General features: G+C 45.9%; 1 protein-coding gene across 10 annotated transcripts in view; it reads right to left on the bottom strand.

Annotated features, from left to right (window-relative positions):
- qkia (QKI, KH domain containing, RNA binding a) overlaps window positions 1-21,208 on the bottom strand; it is a 207,344-nt gene that overhangs the window by 137,760 nt on the left and 48,376 nt on the right. For all 10 annotated transcript variants that reach the window (XR_007191810.1, XR_007191812.1, XR_007191811.1 and 7 more), the window contains exon 4: window positions 14,741-14,884. Coding sequence is in view for 6 of the 10 variants with exons in the window: in XM_048227266.1 (XP_048083223.1) it covers window positions 14,741-14,884 (144 nt within the window). In the remaining 4 variants the exon portion in view is untranslated. The remainder of the gene's footprint in view (window positions 1-14,740; window positions 14,885-21,208) is intronic.

The raw sequence follows: 21,208 nt of genomic DNA, 5'->3' as shown, positions 1-21,208 counted from the left end.
TTTTCAGTGGAGTAGAACTACTAGGGCTACTGTATGTCGCTGCTTGTTGACATCTTTGATTATTTTTAATATCGCAGTCGTTTATCTCCGTTCAGCAGGCTTGTGGTTCAGCTGTGGGCACGCAATTAGCGGCAGTGACGGGCGGTGATGAGCGATGTTTACGTAGCCTAATGACAGCTTAGTAAATTCCACGCAGTAGGCCAATGGTAAAGCACAGCGTTTGCTGCATAGAAAAACTCGACTAGCCTATTAGCGCTTTCTTTGTAGCCCTACATCCAGCCCTGAGTGTTGGCCTGGTTGCTAGCTTCTTCAAACTTTGCAAACTCAGCTGGGTGTTGTTACAATTGCGGCGCACGAGTGTATTTGACCGGCATAAAATCGGCATGTCTCAGACTGACCGGCCGGTCGCCGGTCATGGCCGATCACGTGAAAATCGGCCGATTCTAGTATTGAAGTGACTGCGTGTGCGTGTGTCATTGTATGGGTGTGTGTGTGAGAAAAACAAAGACAGAAACAGAGAGGAAAAAAGAGAGAGAGAGAGAGAGAGAGAGAGAGAGAGAGAGAGAAAGAAAGAGAGAGAGAGAGTGTGTCTGAGGCTGGATGCTTTAAAGTGATAGGTCATGAACCAGTTTAAGAAGAGAACAATGCCCACAGGAAACCTCAGCATCCAGACCTCTCACACATACACAATCACAGGAAGCAATCATCCCAACCAGACCCATCCCTGGTTATTCTGTGTGTGTGTGTGTGTGGTGAATGTATGGCCGCGTCAGTGGTAGCCTTCACTGGGCTGATTCTCTCAGCCTTGGAGAACAGCCAGCCTATCAATATCCCACAATGTGCACCCCCCCACCCACAAACACACTCTAAGATAATGGTGCACACCACTGCACACACTCGCCAATGCTACCAAGCCCTGACAGTGTTGAGGGAAGCTGCATTGTTTTTTATAGCTGCATAAATCTGCTCTGTTGCAACTAGGTGCATCCCACCCCCAAAGACAAAGACCGACATACAGAAACACAAACACACACACAAACGCTTACAAACACACACAGACGAGCCCAAATCCAGACACAATCCAAGACACACACACAGATTGTACCGATGCAAACACACAGATTGGGCTGAATCTGATCTAACAAGGTTGTAGCCTAGTGAGTACACAGTGAAAGTGCATATCACACACACAGCTAGTTGAGTGGAGAGGATGACTTATGGTAGCGAGAAGAAACCCAAACAAAGGGAACGTTTGACGTGATGGTCATTTTCCACCCGTAGAACACGGCAGCAAAGCCCTCATCAGATCATTGGAAGGGTGATTCCCTCCCTCTTTACTCACTTAGCGCTCTCCCTCACGCTAACTACCCTTTTGCTCTGATTTGTGCTCTCTGCTTTACACATGGGCTTCACTCACCTCTCTCTCTTTTTCTCTCACTCACATTGACTCTCTTCACTGATTCGCTGTCCTTTACTATCCCTCTCTCTCTCCATTCACAGAGCCCTCCCTTCCCCCCTCCCTCTTTCTGTCTGCCTCTGTATTGTTCTGTCCCAGTGATCTCTTAAAGCCATCCAATCGAGCTGAGAATATCTTGAGGGGATTTAGGAGGCTGATTTGGGGATTTAAATACTGCTGGATTTGCATCAGATTCTCTGATTTCCTGTCAAAGCTGCCCCAAACCCCCCGCCCCCGCTCTCTTGCTCTCATACACACACATTCTTCTTCTAAGGTGACATCAGTATAGCTCTGCTATGCGTCACTGTGACCTTCGCTCAAGACACAGCACCGTGACCCCTGCCCAGACTCCATACCATGTGAGAATGTGTGCGTGTGACTGAAGTAGTGTGAACGATTAACAGTTGAGTGGGAGCCAGAGGGATACACAAGTGTGCAGTCATACTCTGACACACACACACACACAAAAAACTCTGCGAAGGTTGTCTCCAGGCAAAGCCAGGGGTGGCCGCTGACTGACTCCAGGCACCAACCGTGCCGGCAGAGGGTCTGAATCGGTCAAGGACGCAGCTTAGGGAGTGTGTGTGTGTGTGTGTGTGTGTGTGTGTGTGTGTGTGTGTGTGTGTGTGTGTGTGTTTTTGACTGACTGACAGGCGCAGCATGGTGGATTTTCCGTCTGCATTTCCAGAGGGTCGCGTTCCATGAACTCATGCTCCTCTGGGGAAAATCAGGCAGGCTAATGAAAAAGGAATCGCTAACAAGCTGACAACATGGGGGGCTGATGAGCACGCTTCCCCAAATAAATGAGGAAATAGGCCTATATTAAAAAATAATACATCTATAAAAATGACCTGAATGTGTCTGAAAAGCTTTCTGTCAATCTGCAAAACACTGTACCAAGCCCCAGGAGCCAAGAGACACATGCTAGCCCAACCACCATGACACAGCACTAATCTGAGCGAGTGTGTGTCTGTGTCTATTTCTCGATACTTTTTACAACATTACAGCAAGAAAAGGCCAAACAAATAAGATTAATATTTCAGCACAGTGAATGGTCAAACAACAGTCTATGGGGTTTGCCATTCTGACTACCGTTTCGGTGGTGAACGACGCAGACACAGGCGCGCAGAACTCCGAAGCCACACACCCCTTAGCGTTAAGGTGGCGAAATGCACCACGATACAAAGCAACCCAGGCGCAGAACTCCGAAAGGGTCATGACGCCGTAGCTACAGTGTGGAGTCGACGCAGAAGCATAAATCAGCCAAGATTGGTGCATGTTTTGTTTATCAATAGTTTTAAGGGATACAATGGGGGCTGAGTGTAGTAAGAGAGTAAGAGAGTGTTTTTAATGGTTTAAAGGGATGCTCTAGGAATGTGTGTGTGTGTGTGTGTGTGTGGGCCCAATCCCATTTTCCTGTGCAAACAAGGCGAGGAGCGGGCAGTGTAGATAAAAAGGAGCTGAGGAGCGGTCTAGAGAGTGAGAGTGTGTGTGTGTGTGAGAGAGAGAAGAGGTCCAGAGAGGATGAGATGAAAGGGGCGTGGGCCCAGAGCAGAGGCCTGTGGGGCATTCCGTACATAGCACAGCCCCCTCAGCCCACAACACACACACACACACAGAACCCAGAGAGGGAGGGAGAGATAGAGGAGGAAGAGAATGAGAGTGAGGGACAGACAAAGAGCAAAAGAAACAGAGTGCAAATCAGGGAGGGAGGCTAGAAGAGGACTAAGATCGAGTGAGTGAGAGAAAGGAAAGAGAAACAGAGACTGAGATAGAGGGAATAGGTGGAAAACAACAGAGGGAAAGAGAGGGAGAGAAACTGCACCCAGTGGATGCTATCTGACAAACAGCAGCCCTCAATGGCGCTGTTCCTGAATAACAGGATTAGGGCTTTTCGAAGTGGCTGATTGGATGCGAGTGGTCTTCAAAGCCACGCATGATTGGACCAAGGGGAGCTCGACGGATTAAAACCACCCCTTCTTTCCTCTGTCAGGAGGGAGATCCAAACTCCGGGGGGCTGTGACCTACTACGTTTGTGTTTATTTGCCTGAGTGAGCTGTGCATGTGTGTAAGTATATTAAAAGGGATAACTTGTGAACTTCTGAAAGTTGCTGAGGTGATTGCAAGTTAGTCACAGAATGTTACAGGTAGAGAGGATGAGCTGCATTTCAATATGCTGACAGTGCTGCCATGCTGCTACACACACACACACGACCTGCTGGTCTTTGAGCCTGCACAATAAAGATCCCACATGAACCTTTATAATTGCCATATGAATCACTCCCAGAATTCTGTTCCTCTCTCCCATCTCACTCTTCCTCACCTTCCATACCATTATTCTACCCATCACCATCATTCTGTCCATGCCTCTTCATTCTCTTCCCTCGCTGATCCATCCCTTCTATCTGTTTTCTTTCTCCCTCTCTCCCTCATCCCTCTCAATCGCTCTTGCACCCCTCCCTCCCCTCCCTCCTGTGTGACCAGATTTGGGGATGATGGTGAAAGGAGTGGGGGAGAGGGCTAGAAAGGAAGTATAGAAGTAAAGTATTGAAGGTGTTTCAGTGTGCAGGAGCACGCCTATGACTGCAGGTCTACAACTGGGGAGTGTGTGTGCATGCGTACCAATCATCTATGAACACGGGGGTGTGAGTGAGTTTCGGTGTGTGTGTGCGTGGGAGGGTGGGAGGTGAGGATGGTTAGGGGATGTAGGTCTTAGCAGGATTACTGCAATCAAACAGTATGGCTTCTTCAATTGTTAGGAATTTCCGTCTGTCGGCAGAATGGCTAATTGTGAGCTTTATAGCGGCTTAGACAACACAAGGCTTTGGAAATTCTCTGACCTTTAAGAGCGACATCTTCCAAGAAACCCCCCGGGCCCCAACTAGACTCCCCTGCAGCTTCCACCTGCTACTGGGGATTACTCAGTCCCCCAGTGACAGTGTTGGTCTGTTTGTGTTTGCTCTCCACCCACCACCTCCTGACTTCCTCCAGGGGTGTGGCGGATTATCAGGTCAGGCTTTGGAGAGAGAGAGAGAGAGAGAGAGAGAGAGAGAGAGAGAGAGAGAGAGAGAGAGAGAGAGAGAGAGAGAGAGAGAGAGAGAGAGAGAGAGCCCTGGAGGGTAGAGGGAAGCCAAAGCTGAGCCCTGTCCCAGTAGGGAGGTGTGCTCCTGGGGTCGAGGCCACCTGTCCTCCCCTGAGGGGTGAGGAAGCTAATTCGGGCGACTGGAGAGATGGAACAAGGTGAGGTCATCATCACAATGATACCGACGAGAGGGGAGAGAGCTGCATACAGGCAAAAAATGCCTCAGCAACTGACCCTTTACTGGGATAACATAGACTGAGGTCAACAGGCTCAAAGGGGTTACAACGAAGACCAGGGCTCCCCAGCAGGAGTGCCAATATACAATACAATAAACCACAGTTAAGGAACATATGGAAGTGCTACAAACCACTGCTGTGTGTGTGTGTGTGTGTGTGTGTGTGAGAGGAGCCAAACAAGTAAGTGCTAATGCATTACTGCATTCCAGAGGGTGTTTATAACATTCCACTACACTTGAAAACATTACACCTAATTAAACTACCTACAGAAATAAGTACTTAATTAAAACACTAACAAACTGAACCTAATAAAAATGGTGTTTCAGTTAATGGGGCAGCCTATAGTAGTGCTTGTTTACCACTGCAACTGACATTGAAGCTACATGTGAGGTGGTTAAGTGCTGCTCCCCACTGACCCACTGAACACACACAGCATCCCTCTCTCACACACCAAACACAGAACCCTGACGATTAAGATAAAATACACTTAAAAGTTAGGACAGAAAAGGACAACCATCCCAATTCACACAGACAGAAGCTCTCTCTCTCTCTGTGTTGGTGACGATAAGTGAGATAACCCATAAAAGCACAAAAAGCCCAAATGCACCCAAACGATTGTCTGTCACTGTAAATTATTTATGGACAATGTCAGAGTGAATGAGTTTAGCTCTTACTTTTTTATGCCAGGGTGCACAGGACTGTGAGAAAGTGTGTGCTTTGAGAATGCTTTTGTAACAGAGATGGATAGAATAGATCCTGGCAGTCGTGACTAAACCCCATGAGTACCATTCTGTTCTACAGGTGCATCTCAAAAAATTAGAATATTGTGGGAAAAGTCCATTGCCTTGACCAGACTGAGAGATTAAAGGATCAAGAACCCAGTATTTTTAACTTAATTAGCTGATTAGAGCTCTTCTCAGGTCAACATTAATTCTTTATTCTAATATTTTGATTTCCATGAGCAGCAATTCATGAACAGTATTCTATTTTTGAGATGCACCTGTATGTGTAGTATTGCTGCCCTGACAGTCTAGTCTTTGTGTGCACCATTTTCTGTGTCTAAACATGTTCTCACAACTTCTACACTGCCCACTGACAACAGATCACAGCAAGCAAGTACGCATGCATCCACCCGCACCAGGCTCTTCAGGACCGGACTAGCTGACACTCTGAATACCAATGAGACTGAGGGCCATGGCCACAGACGGGCGGGAGTGGTCACGCCTAAATCTCCACTACAGCAAGGGTCAACCAGTGTCAATGCACACAATTAAGAGCATTTATGACTGCAGTCAAGCTGAACCGTGCATGTGCGTGCGTGTCTGTGTGTATATGTGTGTGTGTGTGTGGAGAGGGTCATAGAGTAGCCAGGTTTAGCTGGAGTATTTGCCTTCAATCTTAAAAAATGTCGGGAGTGTCAAAAGGTTAATATCCACCAATCAAAACACTTAATCTCTCTTGATTAGTGCATTAAAAGTGGTGTGTGTGTGTGTGTGTGTGTGTGTACACTGCACAGCCATTCAGAAAAATCTTTCAATGGGAGACAGCAGCTCTGGAAGCTTGACGTGCAGCAGCTCACTTGCGGAAGTGTTCTTGCTCTCTCTCCTTCCCTAATCCCTATTCATCTCCTTTTCCATCTACCCGTTTCTTTCCTCACCTCTCTCCATCCCTCCCTCTTTCTCCTCAGTGTCTCTCGCTTGCTTATACAATCCTCCTCTGTTACTCCCGCAATGTCCATCTCTATCTCTGTCTTCCACTCACCCTCTCTCTATCGCACTCTGCTGGATTGCTGCAGTGTCACTGGCCAGTGGCTCAGGCTGCTCCGCATTCCCATGATCCTTTGCAGAGAGCCTGCAGCTCCCCGGGGCGACGTTTGAGCCTGAGTCATGGTGACACACGCCTGGAAAGCAGACTGGCCACTCGAACCACACACAGTTTTGTGGGTGTGTGTGTGTTTTCCCCTGCAGGATGCACAGGTGGATGTAGCGCAGTGATTCAGCGTCTCTGTGCATCCTTCACGCTCTAACGGAGAAACCCATCTATATCACTGCTCGCTCTCTCTCTCTCTCTCTCTCTCACACACACACACTCCTAAACATAAACAGGTCATCTTTTATATAATCCTACCTCCATGTCATTAACCTCAACATTAAAACAAACAATGTTGTCTTCTCATTAGTTGACTGTGTGAAGGAGGAGAGTGCGGACACGACTCACACTCACATACTGTACGGGAGCACAGACAAACACACACTAGTCATGTAGTGCAGATGGCCTTTTACGCACCGGTAGTCACACACACTGGACAGGAAGCAAAAGTGACGACTGGTGTGTGTGACTAAGAGGGGAAGGGAAGGAGTGGCGAGAGGGGAGTATGGAAGTAAATTAGACTCAAATGTTTTGTATGTGTCTATCACATTTTGAAACTGTAGAAATTATTTGTAACTGTAATTGTCAATATTACAAATATGACCTACACTTACAAATCGAATCTACGGGTATGGATCGGTTTTACAGCTACAAAAGATTATAAATATATTATACAATTACATATAAAAATTCTACTCACAAAAAGTTGTGTAGTTATGTAGTGGTGTAGTTTTTTCTGCAGGTGCACAGACTTTTGCACCACCTTAGGGATGAGAAGTGTCTCATATGTATTGTGTGTGTGTGTGTTTGTATCAGGATTTGTAACTATAAAACTGATTTGTGACGAGAGAGAGAGTGAGTGAAAGAGTGGGAGTCCGGTAGCAGTGGGCGTTGAGAAGCTGCTGCGTGTGGCTCCTGACTGAGCTCCTCCTGGCCGATCTGCCACTTCTGCTGGGGACGCTCCCAATGCTGCCTCCAGTTACACACCATCTGTCCCTCCGGCATGCCGCGCACACACACACACACACACACACACACACACACACACACACACACACAAACTCTACATTCGACACATTCTCTCATGCCTGCAATACTCCACATGCTTTACACAAAAAGGACACATCACAAACTCAGTCAAACTGTGTGTGTGTGTGTGTGTGTGTGTGTGTGTGCGTGTGTGGAAAAGAGAGGGAGAAAGAGACATGGAGGGAGGTGAGAGAAGTAGACAGAGTGAGAATGTGTGGTGCGTGTGCATGTGTATGAGAGAGTGACCGGGAGACGCTGCCATAAAATAAGCTAAAACGGACGATCACATCTGACCAGACAGCCTGGATTGGTGGGTGTGTGTGGGTGGATGGGGAGGAGAAGAAGACAACACTTCAGACAGAGAAATCATGAGACACCCACTGACTCAGAGTACACCAAAGTGAGGGAGAAAGAGCGTGTCAGCAAGAGGGGCAAAAGCAAAAGAAAGAGAAAGAATAAAAGACAGAAAGAGAAATAAAAAGGGCAGAGACCCTGTCGAGCCGCACAGAACTGGAGGCTACTCAGTTTGTCTGTGTGTGTGTGTGTGTGTGTGCTCATGTGCTGCTAACTCAGTCACTTTGTTCCCGGCAAGGACGGCTCCGCTCAACTCATTCTGCCGCAAGCTCTGCGGGGGCGACACACTCTCCCTCCCTCCCTCCATGTCTCTCTCTCTCCCTCTCTTGTTCTCTACATCTCCTCCCCCATCCTTTCTAGACCCTTCATGGCTGGTGGAGTCTGCTCTAAGGCCCGCGACTGCCTCTGCCTCTCTCTCTCTCTCTCTCTCTCTCTCTCTCTCTCTCTCTCTCTCTCTCTCTCTCTCTCTCTCTCTCTCTCTCTCTCTCTCTCTCTCTCTCTCTCTCTCTCTCTCTCTCTCTCTCTCTCTCTCTCTCTCTCTCTCTCTCTCTCTCTCTCTCTCTCTCTCTCTCTCTCTCTCTCTCTCTCTCTCTCCTAGACGGCTGCCTTCCAGCCATGGTCGAGTTGAAACGGAACACTTCAGAATAGACCACCACTCGCTTGCTCTGCACCCCCCCTACACACACCTTCTTCCACCTTACAGAGAGAGTGCTACAATACCCTGGCAGGCCTTCCACTGCTCGCAGCTAAAGGTGTTATTATTAATAACAAACACACATACACACAGGACTCCTCTTTGCAATCTTTGGAAAAAAAAAAAATCCTAATATGCTAAAGCTGCTAAGAGAGAATACTCAAACAGCTAGAAACATATAAACACAAACACACGGCATCTAAGCAAATACAGGGCCATCTGTGTGTCCCCCGGGCCAGGGGTTATGGCCCATTTATTAGCACTGGTGTGTGTGTCAATATATGGAACACACGCACACATACGCAGTGTCAGCCACTATGCCACCTATATACCACCAGTCCCCACCTCTACAACACACACACACATATATATGGACAACCTCTACCACACACATGCTCTATTCCACAGAAAAAAGGCACACTAACAGGGAGGCTACATCGGGCACGTAACTGTAGCGTTCCATTTGCTGCAACAATTAGCTTATACAGTAATCAGTGGAACTGGCTACACCAGAAGTGACAGCGGCGCGTACGTGCCAAAGCATTAGACCAGTCTTCTAAAACGGAACGCTTCAGTTACGTGCCTGGTGTAGCCTCCCTGTAAGGGAACTGACCAGTTCTTCCTGGTGTGCCCTTGAGAGCTCAGACTTTCCTCTCTGCTCACAGGCATCCCTGGTGCCCAACTTCCTCCACCCTGGCATCTGCCCTTGAGCGGCACGATAAAAATACAAATCAAACTAGGAAGGACTTGTCCGACTTTACTGTTCTAGGAGCCAGTCTGCCAAACAAAGGCATTTATAGAGGGAAACCAATCCGGCAGTGCTGCATTCCCATAAACCCTTGCGCTTTGATCTGCTGTCTGGTGTGGGATATGACTCGCTAAGTCCACCATGCAAGTCTGCCAATCATAGACAAAATTCATGATCTTGTTATGTCTCTCACCCCGACACACACGCACGCACGCACGCACGCACTTGCCTGGGAGGGCCTTGTGTCACCTTGTGTTCAATCACATCTGTCATCTGTTCCTAAATTAACAAACACATCTGCCACAGATCTCAATGAGATGTCAACTCCCATGTCACATCACATACAAACACGGTCATCCTTACTGAAATGTGTGTGTGTGGTGGTGGATGGAAGCGGGTATTTATGTAGGTAAGGTTGGTGGTGCTGCGATCGCAGAGGAAAGAAAAAAAAGGCTGGAGGCACGAACTGTCTTGAGAGGGAAACCAATTTGTCAGGTTTTTAACAGATTCGAAAAAGCTAATTACCATTCTGGTAGGGATTCTCACCCCCACCCTTACACACAAATACACTTCCTCCTCTCCCCATCTCAAACATTTATGATATAAACTACTGGATTCAATTAAAACACTTTACCATTTCTCCTAGAAGGCTCATGCATGTGCGTGTGTGTGTGTGTGTGTGTGTGCGTGTGACTGTGTTTGGCGCTGCCAGCCTAATCCCCTCGACTCACGCTGGCCTTTACCGTGGCTTACCCACGATCCCTCAAAAGCCCACCACCATCTTGCTGCAGATGAGGAAAAAGCTTTGCGCTCCCGACGCCAAAAGTACAAAAGTAGCTGTGATGTCTCAAACAAGTCACAAACTCAAACAAGTTCCCATTCTGTGCTCTAATCTGGGACAACTTCTGTAGAGATAGAGAGAGAGAAAGAAGGAGAAAGGGACACAGAGAGAGTGAGAAAGAGCGAGAGAGAGAGAGAGAGAGAGAGAGAGAGAGAGAGCGAGAGAGAGAAGACATAAGATTGTGGCAGTCAGACAAAAGGAAGAAAAATAAAATAGGTTGTTCATTAACGGATAACGACTGATAATGAAACCTGATGCCAAGAACTTTGACTCTCCTCAGATGTCATAATGGAAACATTAATTGTGACATCACAACAGTTTCCATGGAGACACACACATTTGTCCCACTTCATTACACATATACTGTAGGAAAAGGGACAGAAGGCAACATTGGACCCAGCTAGTCTGGAATCAACAAACGCATCACACAACTGCATGGCCACTGCTTTTGACACAAAAAAGGCCATTACTGCTATTTGCGAACATGCCGGTCCTGTATCAAACTATCCCAGAGCACCAGTCCTAAGGAGAGAGGTCCAAAGTCTCTCTCTCTTTCTCCCTCACAGACAATGTCATTTCCTGGCCTATGCAGTCATTCTGCTGAATAAACCCAAGTTATTAACGCGCCTTATAATTCCAGCCCCCACACCCACCTCTTACACACACAGCGCCATTAACGACACACTGACATCTTAAAGAGATCATTAGCCCTGGAACATAACACACTCACGCGCACACACACACGCGCGCACACACACACACACACACACGCACACACACACACACATGCACACACACACGGCACCAGAGGATGAACAGTAATTAGTGAGAGTGTTGGGTTTACGGCTTCATTAAATACAATTCTTGTCACCACACAGAGCTATTGTAGGCTCACCCCTGACACCAGCCATGGCTACGGAGGTGTGTGTGCTGTGAGAGAGTGTGTATGTGTATACAGGTATGTGTGCGTGTGTCTCATCTCTGGCCAACTGCAGTGATGTCACCCCTGCATCACTCCTCTCTTTCTCTCTTGCCCTCCATCTTTTCATTCTCACTGTTATCATCTGTCACTTCTTCGCTTCATATTGTTTTCCCTTCTGCTTGCTATGGCACAATCTTTCTTCATCACTCTCTGGCAGAGGTGGCAAGTGTGTGTGCGCGCGCATGTTGCGCATCTTGAATTTCCCCTTGGGTATCAATAAAGTATCTATCTATCTATCTATCTATCTATCTATCTATCTATCTATCTATCTATCTATCTATCTATCTATCTATGTTTGTGTGTGTATGTATGCGTTAGTGTGTGTGCTTGCATGCAGCCCTGTTTGCAAGGTTACACCCAACTTGAGAGGTGCCCTGCTTTGACAGGGTGACACTCTTTAAAAACACTTGCAGCAGGGGAGTCAGCTGTGTTGAGGGAGCCTGACAAGAAAACAGAGGGATCATGGGAACATGGAGAGGGGTAGAGGTTTCTCTCTCTCTCTCTCTGTGTGTGTGTGTGTGTGTGTGTGGAGGATCAGTACAAGAAATCCACACATGAAAGAGCGCCTCAATCTCTATGCATCTTCCTCTGTCTCCATCTCTTGGTCTCTCTCGATCCCCTTATCTCTATCCCTTTCTTTCTTTCTCTCTATCTATCACTCTCTGTTACCCCTTTCTATCTCCCCATCCTTCTCCCTCCAGACACTGGTGTCAAGTTGGTGAGAGAGTGTGTGTGTGTGTGTGTGTAAGCCTCCACATCCTCTCCTCCCTGGCAGGCAGACTCCGGAGCAGGTAGTGGGAAGGTAGAGCTGTCTGGATAATTGCCTGTGTTTACGAGTGTGAGTGAGAGTGTGTGTGTGTGTGTGTGTGTGTGTGTGTGTGTGAGAGCATGCACTAGGTTTACTTCCAGAATCACAATACCTTTCTACACTTGCACAAACTGTAAGCGCTTAAGAGAATTAGAGAGTGGTTTGGCCTTTCATTTACATGAAAACAGAGGTTTTATCACTGAAAATGATCATTTCTGAAAACTCCGGCCAAAGTGGAGATTTAGGAAAACTCTGGTTTCATGTTAGCATGTAAACAAGGAAAAATGGCGTTTTTTCATTGTGAGATGATGTTCCCTCATTTGTTTGACATCTCTGATTGGCCACCTTTGCGCGACGTGTTCGTGACACCTTTCCCCAGCTGTTTTGATGGAATTATTTTTAAAAACGAAGGAAAAATATCCGTTTTCCAGAATACCCTGCTACGTATAATCGCGGTCTAAGCCAGAGGCTGGCAGGTGGGGGGTTGGGCAGGGGGTACAGTTAACCCTTTCAGTTCCACCCAGCCCTAGCTCTCTCCAACTAAACTCTGGAAGCAGAGAGCCCATACGGGCTCATCCGCAATCCTCTTCCACGGGACCAAAAAAAGAGAAAACACGAACAGACAGCTACTGTGACCCCGTTTGTTTTCAAGGAGGAGATTTAATAAAAACGATTTCACGCTGTCAAACAGGGAAGATGGCCTTTATTACAGAACAAGAAGGGAAAGGGAAAAAAGGAACACTCAAACACGGACATGGGACGGCTGAGCCGTACACTTAATCCAATTTACTTGGGCCTAATAAAGGGCATTAGTGCCTATCCTGATGCCCACCCACAGTGACAATGCCAACAAAGCATGACAGCGACCGCAGCTGCTGGATGAGGTGACAGAAAGAGAGCGGCTCACATGGGGCACAAGAGCTCTTTGCTTTACCCAACTAAGAGGGAGAAAAGTGAATGTGTTGGAGTGAAAAAAGAGGTGCGAATAAAGAGAGACAGTAAAGAAGCAGGGCTGCAAACTCAAGAGGTGAAACAGGTGACAAAGATACAAAACAAAAATGGCGAATTTCACAAAAAGGTGGCAAGTTAGCAGAGTAACCCAGGGAGCTAAGGATACTAACGCTAACAAAGGGAACCATCATAAAGGGGTACCTCCAGGCTTTATTCATAGAGGGCCAATGTGGCTGCAGGCACTGTGTGCCGCTTTTAAATCACTGCTTGTACAAGACTACCGCACGTCATTGTGCACACGTTCTGCACCTCAGTTGTAAGACTAAATAAACAGTGTCATTACGATGTTGGGGTGTGTGACGGAAGACTGGGTTTCTCTGAGGAACACACCAGTCACATCCTTTTCCTCTGGAAGCGGAGGTGGGAAGGTAAAGGGGTCCAGTGCCATGCGATGATCAGGGGGGTGTGTGCTCATTATTTCAAATCCACGACTTGTACACAGTTGACTCGCACTGCATCACTGCCTGTTTCTGAGTCTTCCTCTGGCCCCTTGCTCACACAAAACTATACCACCTTGGCAGTTTCACCGTGGAGCATGCTCCGTGGGAGGTGCAAGTGCTCATTCGCTCCATGACAAAAGAACAGCATCCCGCCCGCAAACACATATTCAGATACACACACAAACAGATTCATAATGGTGGTGGATTACTCCCTGAAACAACAGGGGGATTGGGCATTTTATTCATCTCTGTGTCTCCCAGTCTCCTCTCCCTCCCACTCACCCCCCCCCCCCTCTCTCTCTCTCTTAGTCACTCCTTTACCCTCTCTGTGCTGCCATTTGGGTGTGTATTGGAGCCAACACGGCACACAGAGTGAAAGCAGACACTGCCAAAAGGGCCATTCTGTTCCTCTCTGCCTCCTCCCTGGGAGTAAGCTTGCTTTACACGCTGCTGCCCAGCGCCGCATGCTCCAAACGGGCCTACAACCAGCGGGTCACTGCCGTCCAGGCTACTGCCTGGAAAGAGTGCGTGTATGTGTGTGTGTGTGTGTGTATCCAAAAGTGTGTATGTAAGTGTGTGTGTACTGGGGGTGCAGATGTCCGGCCGTTCTGTTCTCTGTGGGCATTCAGGCCGGGCACCTCACCTTACCGGTGGCAACGGAAGTGATGGAATGGAAAGGGCCAGTGGGGGGGGGGGTTGCCAAGTTAACAGGTGGTGGGTGGGTCGCACACTGGCACAGTGTGTCAAAACTCAGTCAGAAACAAGGAGCTCTAAGGGCACGGGCCAAGGCCACGAGGGAGAGCGAGATAAATAACAAGAGAAAGAAAGGATGCCAACAGCAAGCAGAGAAAGAGGACAAAAAAAGAGTATGAGAGGAAGGATAGGAGGAGTAGAGCAGAGAGGCCTTCTCTACACCACAAGAGGGTAAGTGCAGGAGAAGGAGAGGAAAGACCTAAAGACCTGTTCTTGCCACTCTCCTTCCACCAATTGCAATCTCCCTAGCACAGAGCTCTGGTTTTAACTGCTTGCGACCTGTAAATGGTGTAATGCTTGCGGTATCACCTTTGCCACACAGAGAGCCAGGGTCCTTGGTAACGGTATTGATGTCACTGTGTGTGTGTGTGTGTGTGTGTGTGTGTGTGTGTGTACACGTGTGTGTGAGAAAGGGGTGCGGGGTGTTAGTTACTGACCGCGGGCACCAGGAGCTTCTTAACCTCCTCGACGGCTCTCCTCATCTTGATCTCGGCGCGAGTCTGTGTGTCCTCCACTGTGATGAGCACATGCAGATCCTCATTCAGGTGCTCCCAGTTAGGCTTGCCTCTGTTCTGCTCCTCCTGAGAGAGAGAGAGAGAGAGAGAGAGAGAGAGAGAGAGAGTGAACAATGTGGCTTTCCCCATGACACACATGGCACACACGCACGCACAAACAAGCGAGAGAAAGACGGCAGGTCTTCGTCACAAGAGAAATGACAGTAGGATACTATTTTTTTTCTCCCTCTCCCCTTCCCCCTTTTGCCTTTATTCTTTCACTGCCTCATTTCCTCTTCTCTGAGTGCTGGTCTGCGGTTGATATGGACTGGGAGGGACAGAGGCAGCCTCTTCTGCCTCTCCAGAATAGATCAGCACATCAAACGCAGACAGTGCTGGTCCTGAGGCAATTAAGAGCTGCAGACAACTTAAAGGGCCCATTCACATACACAGAGAGAGAGAACAATAGAAGTGAGAAAAAGAGTGTGTGTTTCAGGGTTGCTTTAAGGAGCCGTTTACATGAAACCGCCAGGTGAATTTTCTCTTACCGCTTTTACACTTTTAACGACACCGGCAAGAAAAAAACTTGCGTGTACACACAGAGGTGTAACCGGCTAAATGTGCTGTAGTGCATATGCCAGACCAGTCAATGGCGCCGCTGTGCAGAAGCTTCAAGATAATTTCGCGTGAATCTCGTAGAAGAAAACATTGTTGAAACAGTTTGTTAAGCCAGAGAATGTCTAATAAGGGCTCTGGTTAAGCAGTCGCATGAAATAAGGAGACTACAGACAATTCGGTTTTCAATTCAACTGTTAAACTAATAAAGTTAATTTTCAAGGTATGTGACTGCTATGTGAAATTTCAAATGCTTAGCCTACACATTGCATTAGGTCTGAGCACCACTGGAGAAAACACTAACATGCAGTAAGCTAATGTTTAACTAAGTTAAGCTAACGTGTGCTTCTAACTTAGCCACTAAAGGCTGCCTACATTGTGCACATAAATCATGACAGGGAAAAGAAAAACATTTTAATATGATAAATAAATGGTTTGGTTTGTTTTGACAAGCAGCATGTCAGGTCGAGTGCCGTGGCTGAGTTGAGAGGTGGGGCTGTGTCGTCATAAAGTTGCTGGCTTCGCACCTACAGGCGTCTACACGGCGAAAGTTAGCCGAAAGTTCCCACTTTGGAAGCCGGTTTCAAAAGCTATCGGTTTCAAACTGCAGGCGTTGTGTACACGCAAGGCGTAACCGTTAACAAAACCTCACCGGTTTCACAAAAACCGGCATCGTGTAAACGGCACCTAAGACTACCACATACATCTCTCTCTCTATATTATGTCAGAAGGGGTGGGACTGAACCAATGCCAGTATGTTTCTGAAATACACACTTATCTATTAACAAAACAAATGTCAACTTCTCACGGTCAGCCATGTTCTTTGTTTATATCAAACATTGTTCACCTGGAACGCTTTGAGGTCGGAACTCCTGAGCTCCAAGTGGGATACATTGGACCTCCCAGCTGTCTGGAATGAGGCATTAGATGTTTTGATTGTTTTGGTGTTTTATGAACAGGGAGGGGAGCATCTACAGGGAGGGGATGATCTAAGCCATCTAGCTTAACGGAGTAAAACATGCATACTTTGGTAAATAATTCTCCTCCCCTTCGATTCCCATCCAGCATGAAAACAAAGTAGTCCAGTCCAATTATCTAGCCGAGATCAGCAGTAGCTCTGTGCCTGTTTGGGGTATGGGGTGGGATATGGGGTGTGTGTGTGTGTACGCGTGAGCAAAAACTCTGCATAGTGAGGGTTTCCTTGACAATGTGTTTGCACTTTAGTACTGCAGAAGAGAGGACTGGTCATGACCGTGTGTGTGTGTGTGTGTGCGTGTGCGATGACAGGATCTCTATTAAAGATTTTGCATGAACTCCTTTCAGGTGCTAAAATGTCTGCAGCTGGAGGGGAAAGAAAAAAATTCACTGGCTCTGGGAGAAGAAAAAAATTATAATAAAAAAAAAGACGCAGGTTCTAGGTGCTCTGGCCTGCGCCTCAAATGAAAGTTAAGTGGCACTGCACCGTTACATTCAGGGCCGTTAAAGACCCAGAGCTTTATTCAAGCGGAGGTTGGGGACTCTATTTAGAGTGGTTCCATTCATGCAAGAGCATGGCACAAATGCTGTCCATCGCTCAACTCTCCAAGCTTCGCAAAGAAAGCTTCTGAACGTGTATTGGAAACGCAGGCTATAACTTTACTTAAGAAACATCATAAGGAAACCTTTTTAAATGTGCACCGATTCGATCCACTCACAAAAACCAGGCTGAAAGAGCCTTTATGCAGATATCAGGAGAGTACTACAGGCTATTGCCTCATTTAAGGAAAAATCTTCAACCAAAATGGGTATATTAAAAATAAAAAAAAAAACCCTGCCTATTAAGAGACATAGTCTAATTTTAAATTAAACACATCCTTTAGGCTACATGGGCAGTTAATAAAAAAATTTAAAAAAAAAAAATCACTCAGAAGGAAAGCATTCCTCTCTCTGCATGTGTGTGTGTGTGTGTGTCTGTGTGAAAGCAGCAGCTCACAGCTGAGACCTGAGGAATTGCAGACAGAGGAATTGCCAAATCTCGTTTTTCACCAATATGTCAACATCAAAACACCCTCCTTATTCACTGTGAGGCAATTCTCCAGGGGTTAAGTTGGGGAAATAGGGACATTTTCAGGTGAGAGGCAGCTATTGTTGATTAATAAAATGTTAGCTCATCGCAGGCCTGACACGGCTCCCACACCCACTGTGCAGTGCAGTCATTTTGCAGGGCAGACTGGGTAATTCAGGTGTATTCTGGGAATAAACAAGCTGACTTTTTACGGACAAGTGTTTTGTGCTGATCTGCAAGGGGCCAACCGGACTATCACACACCACCTCCTTTTCCTGTGTCGGTTGCCATGACACTACTCTCTACAATGCAATCACAAAGGTGTGATTGTATGCATGCACCAACACATACACAAAAATACAAAGTGTGTGTGGCTATGGCCCATTTCACCTCTGGCTTTCTTCCCTCATGACCAGAATGTGTCAGCAACACACACCCTTCAGGTGATTCAAATATGATACTTACATGCGGACATTATGCGGTCATATGTGTGAACGACAGCGACGCACATGAACAGAATCTCCTGTGGTTGAACAGGTTGAACGTGGCTGAACACGAACATGAACAGAATCTCTGCATGTTCTTCGCTTCGTTCAGACATGAGCTCATTTATATAATGTCCGTTGGAAATACTTGGACGGGAGTAGTGTAACAACTAGCTAAGTTCGGAGTTCCAAATGTCTGGTTATGTTGTTCAGATATTTGGCCCAACCGCTTGATATCCGCATAACATGCAGACTTATACTTATGTCTGAAAGCAGCTATGGAAAGCACCCCCCACCCTCACACCCCAGTCTCTCTGTTTGTGCGTTGTGTGCGCGTGTGTGTGTGTGTTAAAAGGGAGTCTATTTAACCAGGCCTGTGTCACCCTGTCTATGGCCGCAGGCTAGAAAAAGGCAGCCTGCAGTAGAGTGTTACGACCCCACCCCCCACTACTCTACACACACACACACACACACAAAAAAAGCAAGGTCAGTCATGTTCTCTGAGGCAATCAAATGACATGGAAAAATGGAAAGGGAGGCAAGTGCACATACATGACATTCTGGGAGAGCCTGCGAACAGAGTGAGGATTTTGTTTATGGAAATGCAAAACCACCACCAACGTGCCTGCCCGTAAACAGCACGGCAAAACATCACCGTTGTGAGGATGCACATAAAAGCATTCTTTCTTTCCCTCTCTTTTAATACATCTCTGAGCCTTACACTCAGCAATATTTCCAACATGTGGCTTTGCCATGTAAACCATCTATTTGCTGGAGCTAAATCCTTACTCAAGGCTATGCTCTTAACATGTAGGTCTGGCACAGCAACTAGTTTAAATAAAAACAACAGCCGAGAGACCATATGCGAGTTTAATTCCACCCAAGCCACTCTGATCTGTGCTAGTCAGCTCAGCTGAATTGTAGAGAAAAAAATAAAATGAAAATAAAAATAAAAGGGCGAGTTCCAATAAGCGAGTTCCACTCCGCTGCCAGGTCTCTAACAGTCAGCTGCCGTTGCGTTTAAATCTTGCAGAGTTAAAAATACCACCGCCAGACCGCCCACAAACATACACACTGTCCAGCTGTCTCTCCAGCTATCAGTCAGTCAAACGAGAACTGGGGGTCCTGAGCTGACACCTGTTTGGACCCAGGTGATCCCCTCTGAAGAGTGAGGTGGGTGCAATACCCAGCCCTCACCTGGGGAGGTAGCAGAGCTGACAAAGGTAGCTGGAATCCCCTCATTTTCCATCAAACAGGGAGCCCGAGTCAAGACCATGTGCATATAAATTCTATGTTTATGTTCATGATTATAGAGTTTAGCAGACACTTTTGTCCAAAGCAACTTAAAATTACATTAATGTATTACAATAACAACAAATGAACCAATTCATATCAATACTATGTGTTAGAGATTGATCGGCTGGTAACCGGATTGATCGGCTGGTAACCGGAATTGGATCATTTTCATGTGATCGGCCATGTCCGGCGACCAGCCGGTCAGTCTGATACATGACGATTTTATGCCGGTCAAATGCACTCGCACGCCACACTTGAAACATCACCCAGCTGAGTTTGCAAGGAGAAAGCAAGGCTAGCAAAGCTACCAACACACAGGGCTGGATGTACAAAGAAAGCGCTAATACTGAGTGTTTCTATGTGCAGAAAGCGAACGCTGTGCTTTGCCATATGGCGTGGAATTTACTAAACCGTCCCTGCCCCCTCTATAACGCAAATTGCGTGCCCACAACTGAACCACAAGCACAGTTGAATGAAGTTAACCGATTGCAACATTAAAAAGATCAAAGTTAAGCAATCATACATGATAAGATGGCAACAAGCAGCAACATACAGAGTAGGCCTATTAGTTCTAACCCCGCCAGTCAAAACAAAAATACTCTAACTATTTACTGCACATAGACTAGGGCTATGACTTGGTACCCTAGACTAGCAGATTGGAAAGTGGATGTTGTGGAAATATGATATTAGGAAAAATATGATATTAGAAAGGCAAACAAAAGTTAAAGTTGCCTTTGACATAATAGCCTACAAAAGTTTCTCTAATTGACGCATTTAACCGGGATTTGGATTACACCTGCTTTTAACAGGTGAGTTTTTCACCTGTTTTCATACATATGGCGGAGTAGGCTACCTAATCAATCGCTATTAGCAATTATCCTGCCTTGTTTGCGCGATACTCCCACTTTTCCTTCGTCGTCCCATACATGAATGCATCCATGCATATGAAATGCATATGTTTTTGTGTTTTTAGTTGGATATTGGATGTAAGAAAGAGAAAATGGTTGTTCCATAACACAGTGTATTTAGTCCTGTGTCAATGTCCCAAACTGGGAAGCATTATGGTTTGATACTGCAGCTGAAGTTAGACTTGAAAAATAATCTCTCTGTTCACCTATTCCATTTTTTAACAGCCATTCCATTATTGAAAAGCTGATTGAGTCCTTATTTGCCAAAAAGATAAAAGAAACATTACACAATGGATCTTTACAAAGTATTGTGTTACCATTTCATGGCTTCTGCTGATAAAACAAGTAGTAGTAGTAACAAATAGAACTTGAAAGTTTCAAATGTTGCATAGCAACATATTACTTGTGGAGTTTCACCTTCAATGAAGTTCTTTTGCAATAAGCAAAGCAACTACACATAAAATGATATTAAATATGTGAATCAGAAGCACAAAAACCGCTGCTATTGACAGTGATCATTATATATTTGAATAATAATAATAATAATAATAATAATAATAATAATAAAAAATAAATAAATAAATAAATAAATAAATAAATAAATAAATAAAAACAAACTAGGGCTGTCAATCGATTAAAAAAAATAATCTAATTAATTACATACTCTGTGATTAATTCATCTAAATTAATCGCATATATAATTTTTGCTGTGAAAGTATTTTAAATATTTAAATTCAAAGGAATAATTGAATAATCAGCATTAGTGACATTAAAGTTCAAAAACTCTTTTATTATTATTTTCACTGTTCAAATAATGGCCATAATAATCTATGATATGACCTAATATGCTGAGGAAATAAATTAAAAAGAGCTTCGGGAAGAATTTTTTTTTTTTTTCACATACAAGGCATTTCAGGCCACAGATATAACCTAGGGGACACAATGAAAATAAATTAAACACTCCCCTCAATGTCAACACTTAACACCATCAGGCCGTTTTTTAAAAGTAAATGTTCCAATCAATGATCTAGGCAGCACGTTTTCTTGTCTCTCCTTCATTTTA

This window comes from Alosa alosa, chromosome 19, assembly GCF_017589495.1.
Source record: "Alosa alosa isolate M-15738 ecotype Scorff River chromosome 19, AALO_Geno_1.1, whole genome shotgun sequence".
Classification (NCBI taxonomy): Eukaryota; Metazoa; Chordata; class Actinopteri; order Clupeiformes; family Clupeidae; genus Alosa; species Alosa alosa.
This window is presented reverse-complemented; position numbering and strand designations above follow the sequence as displayed.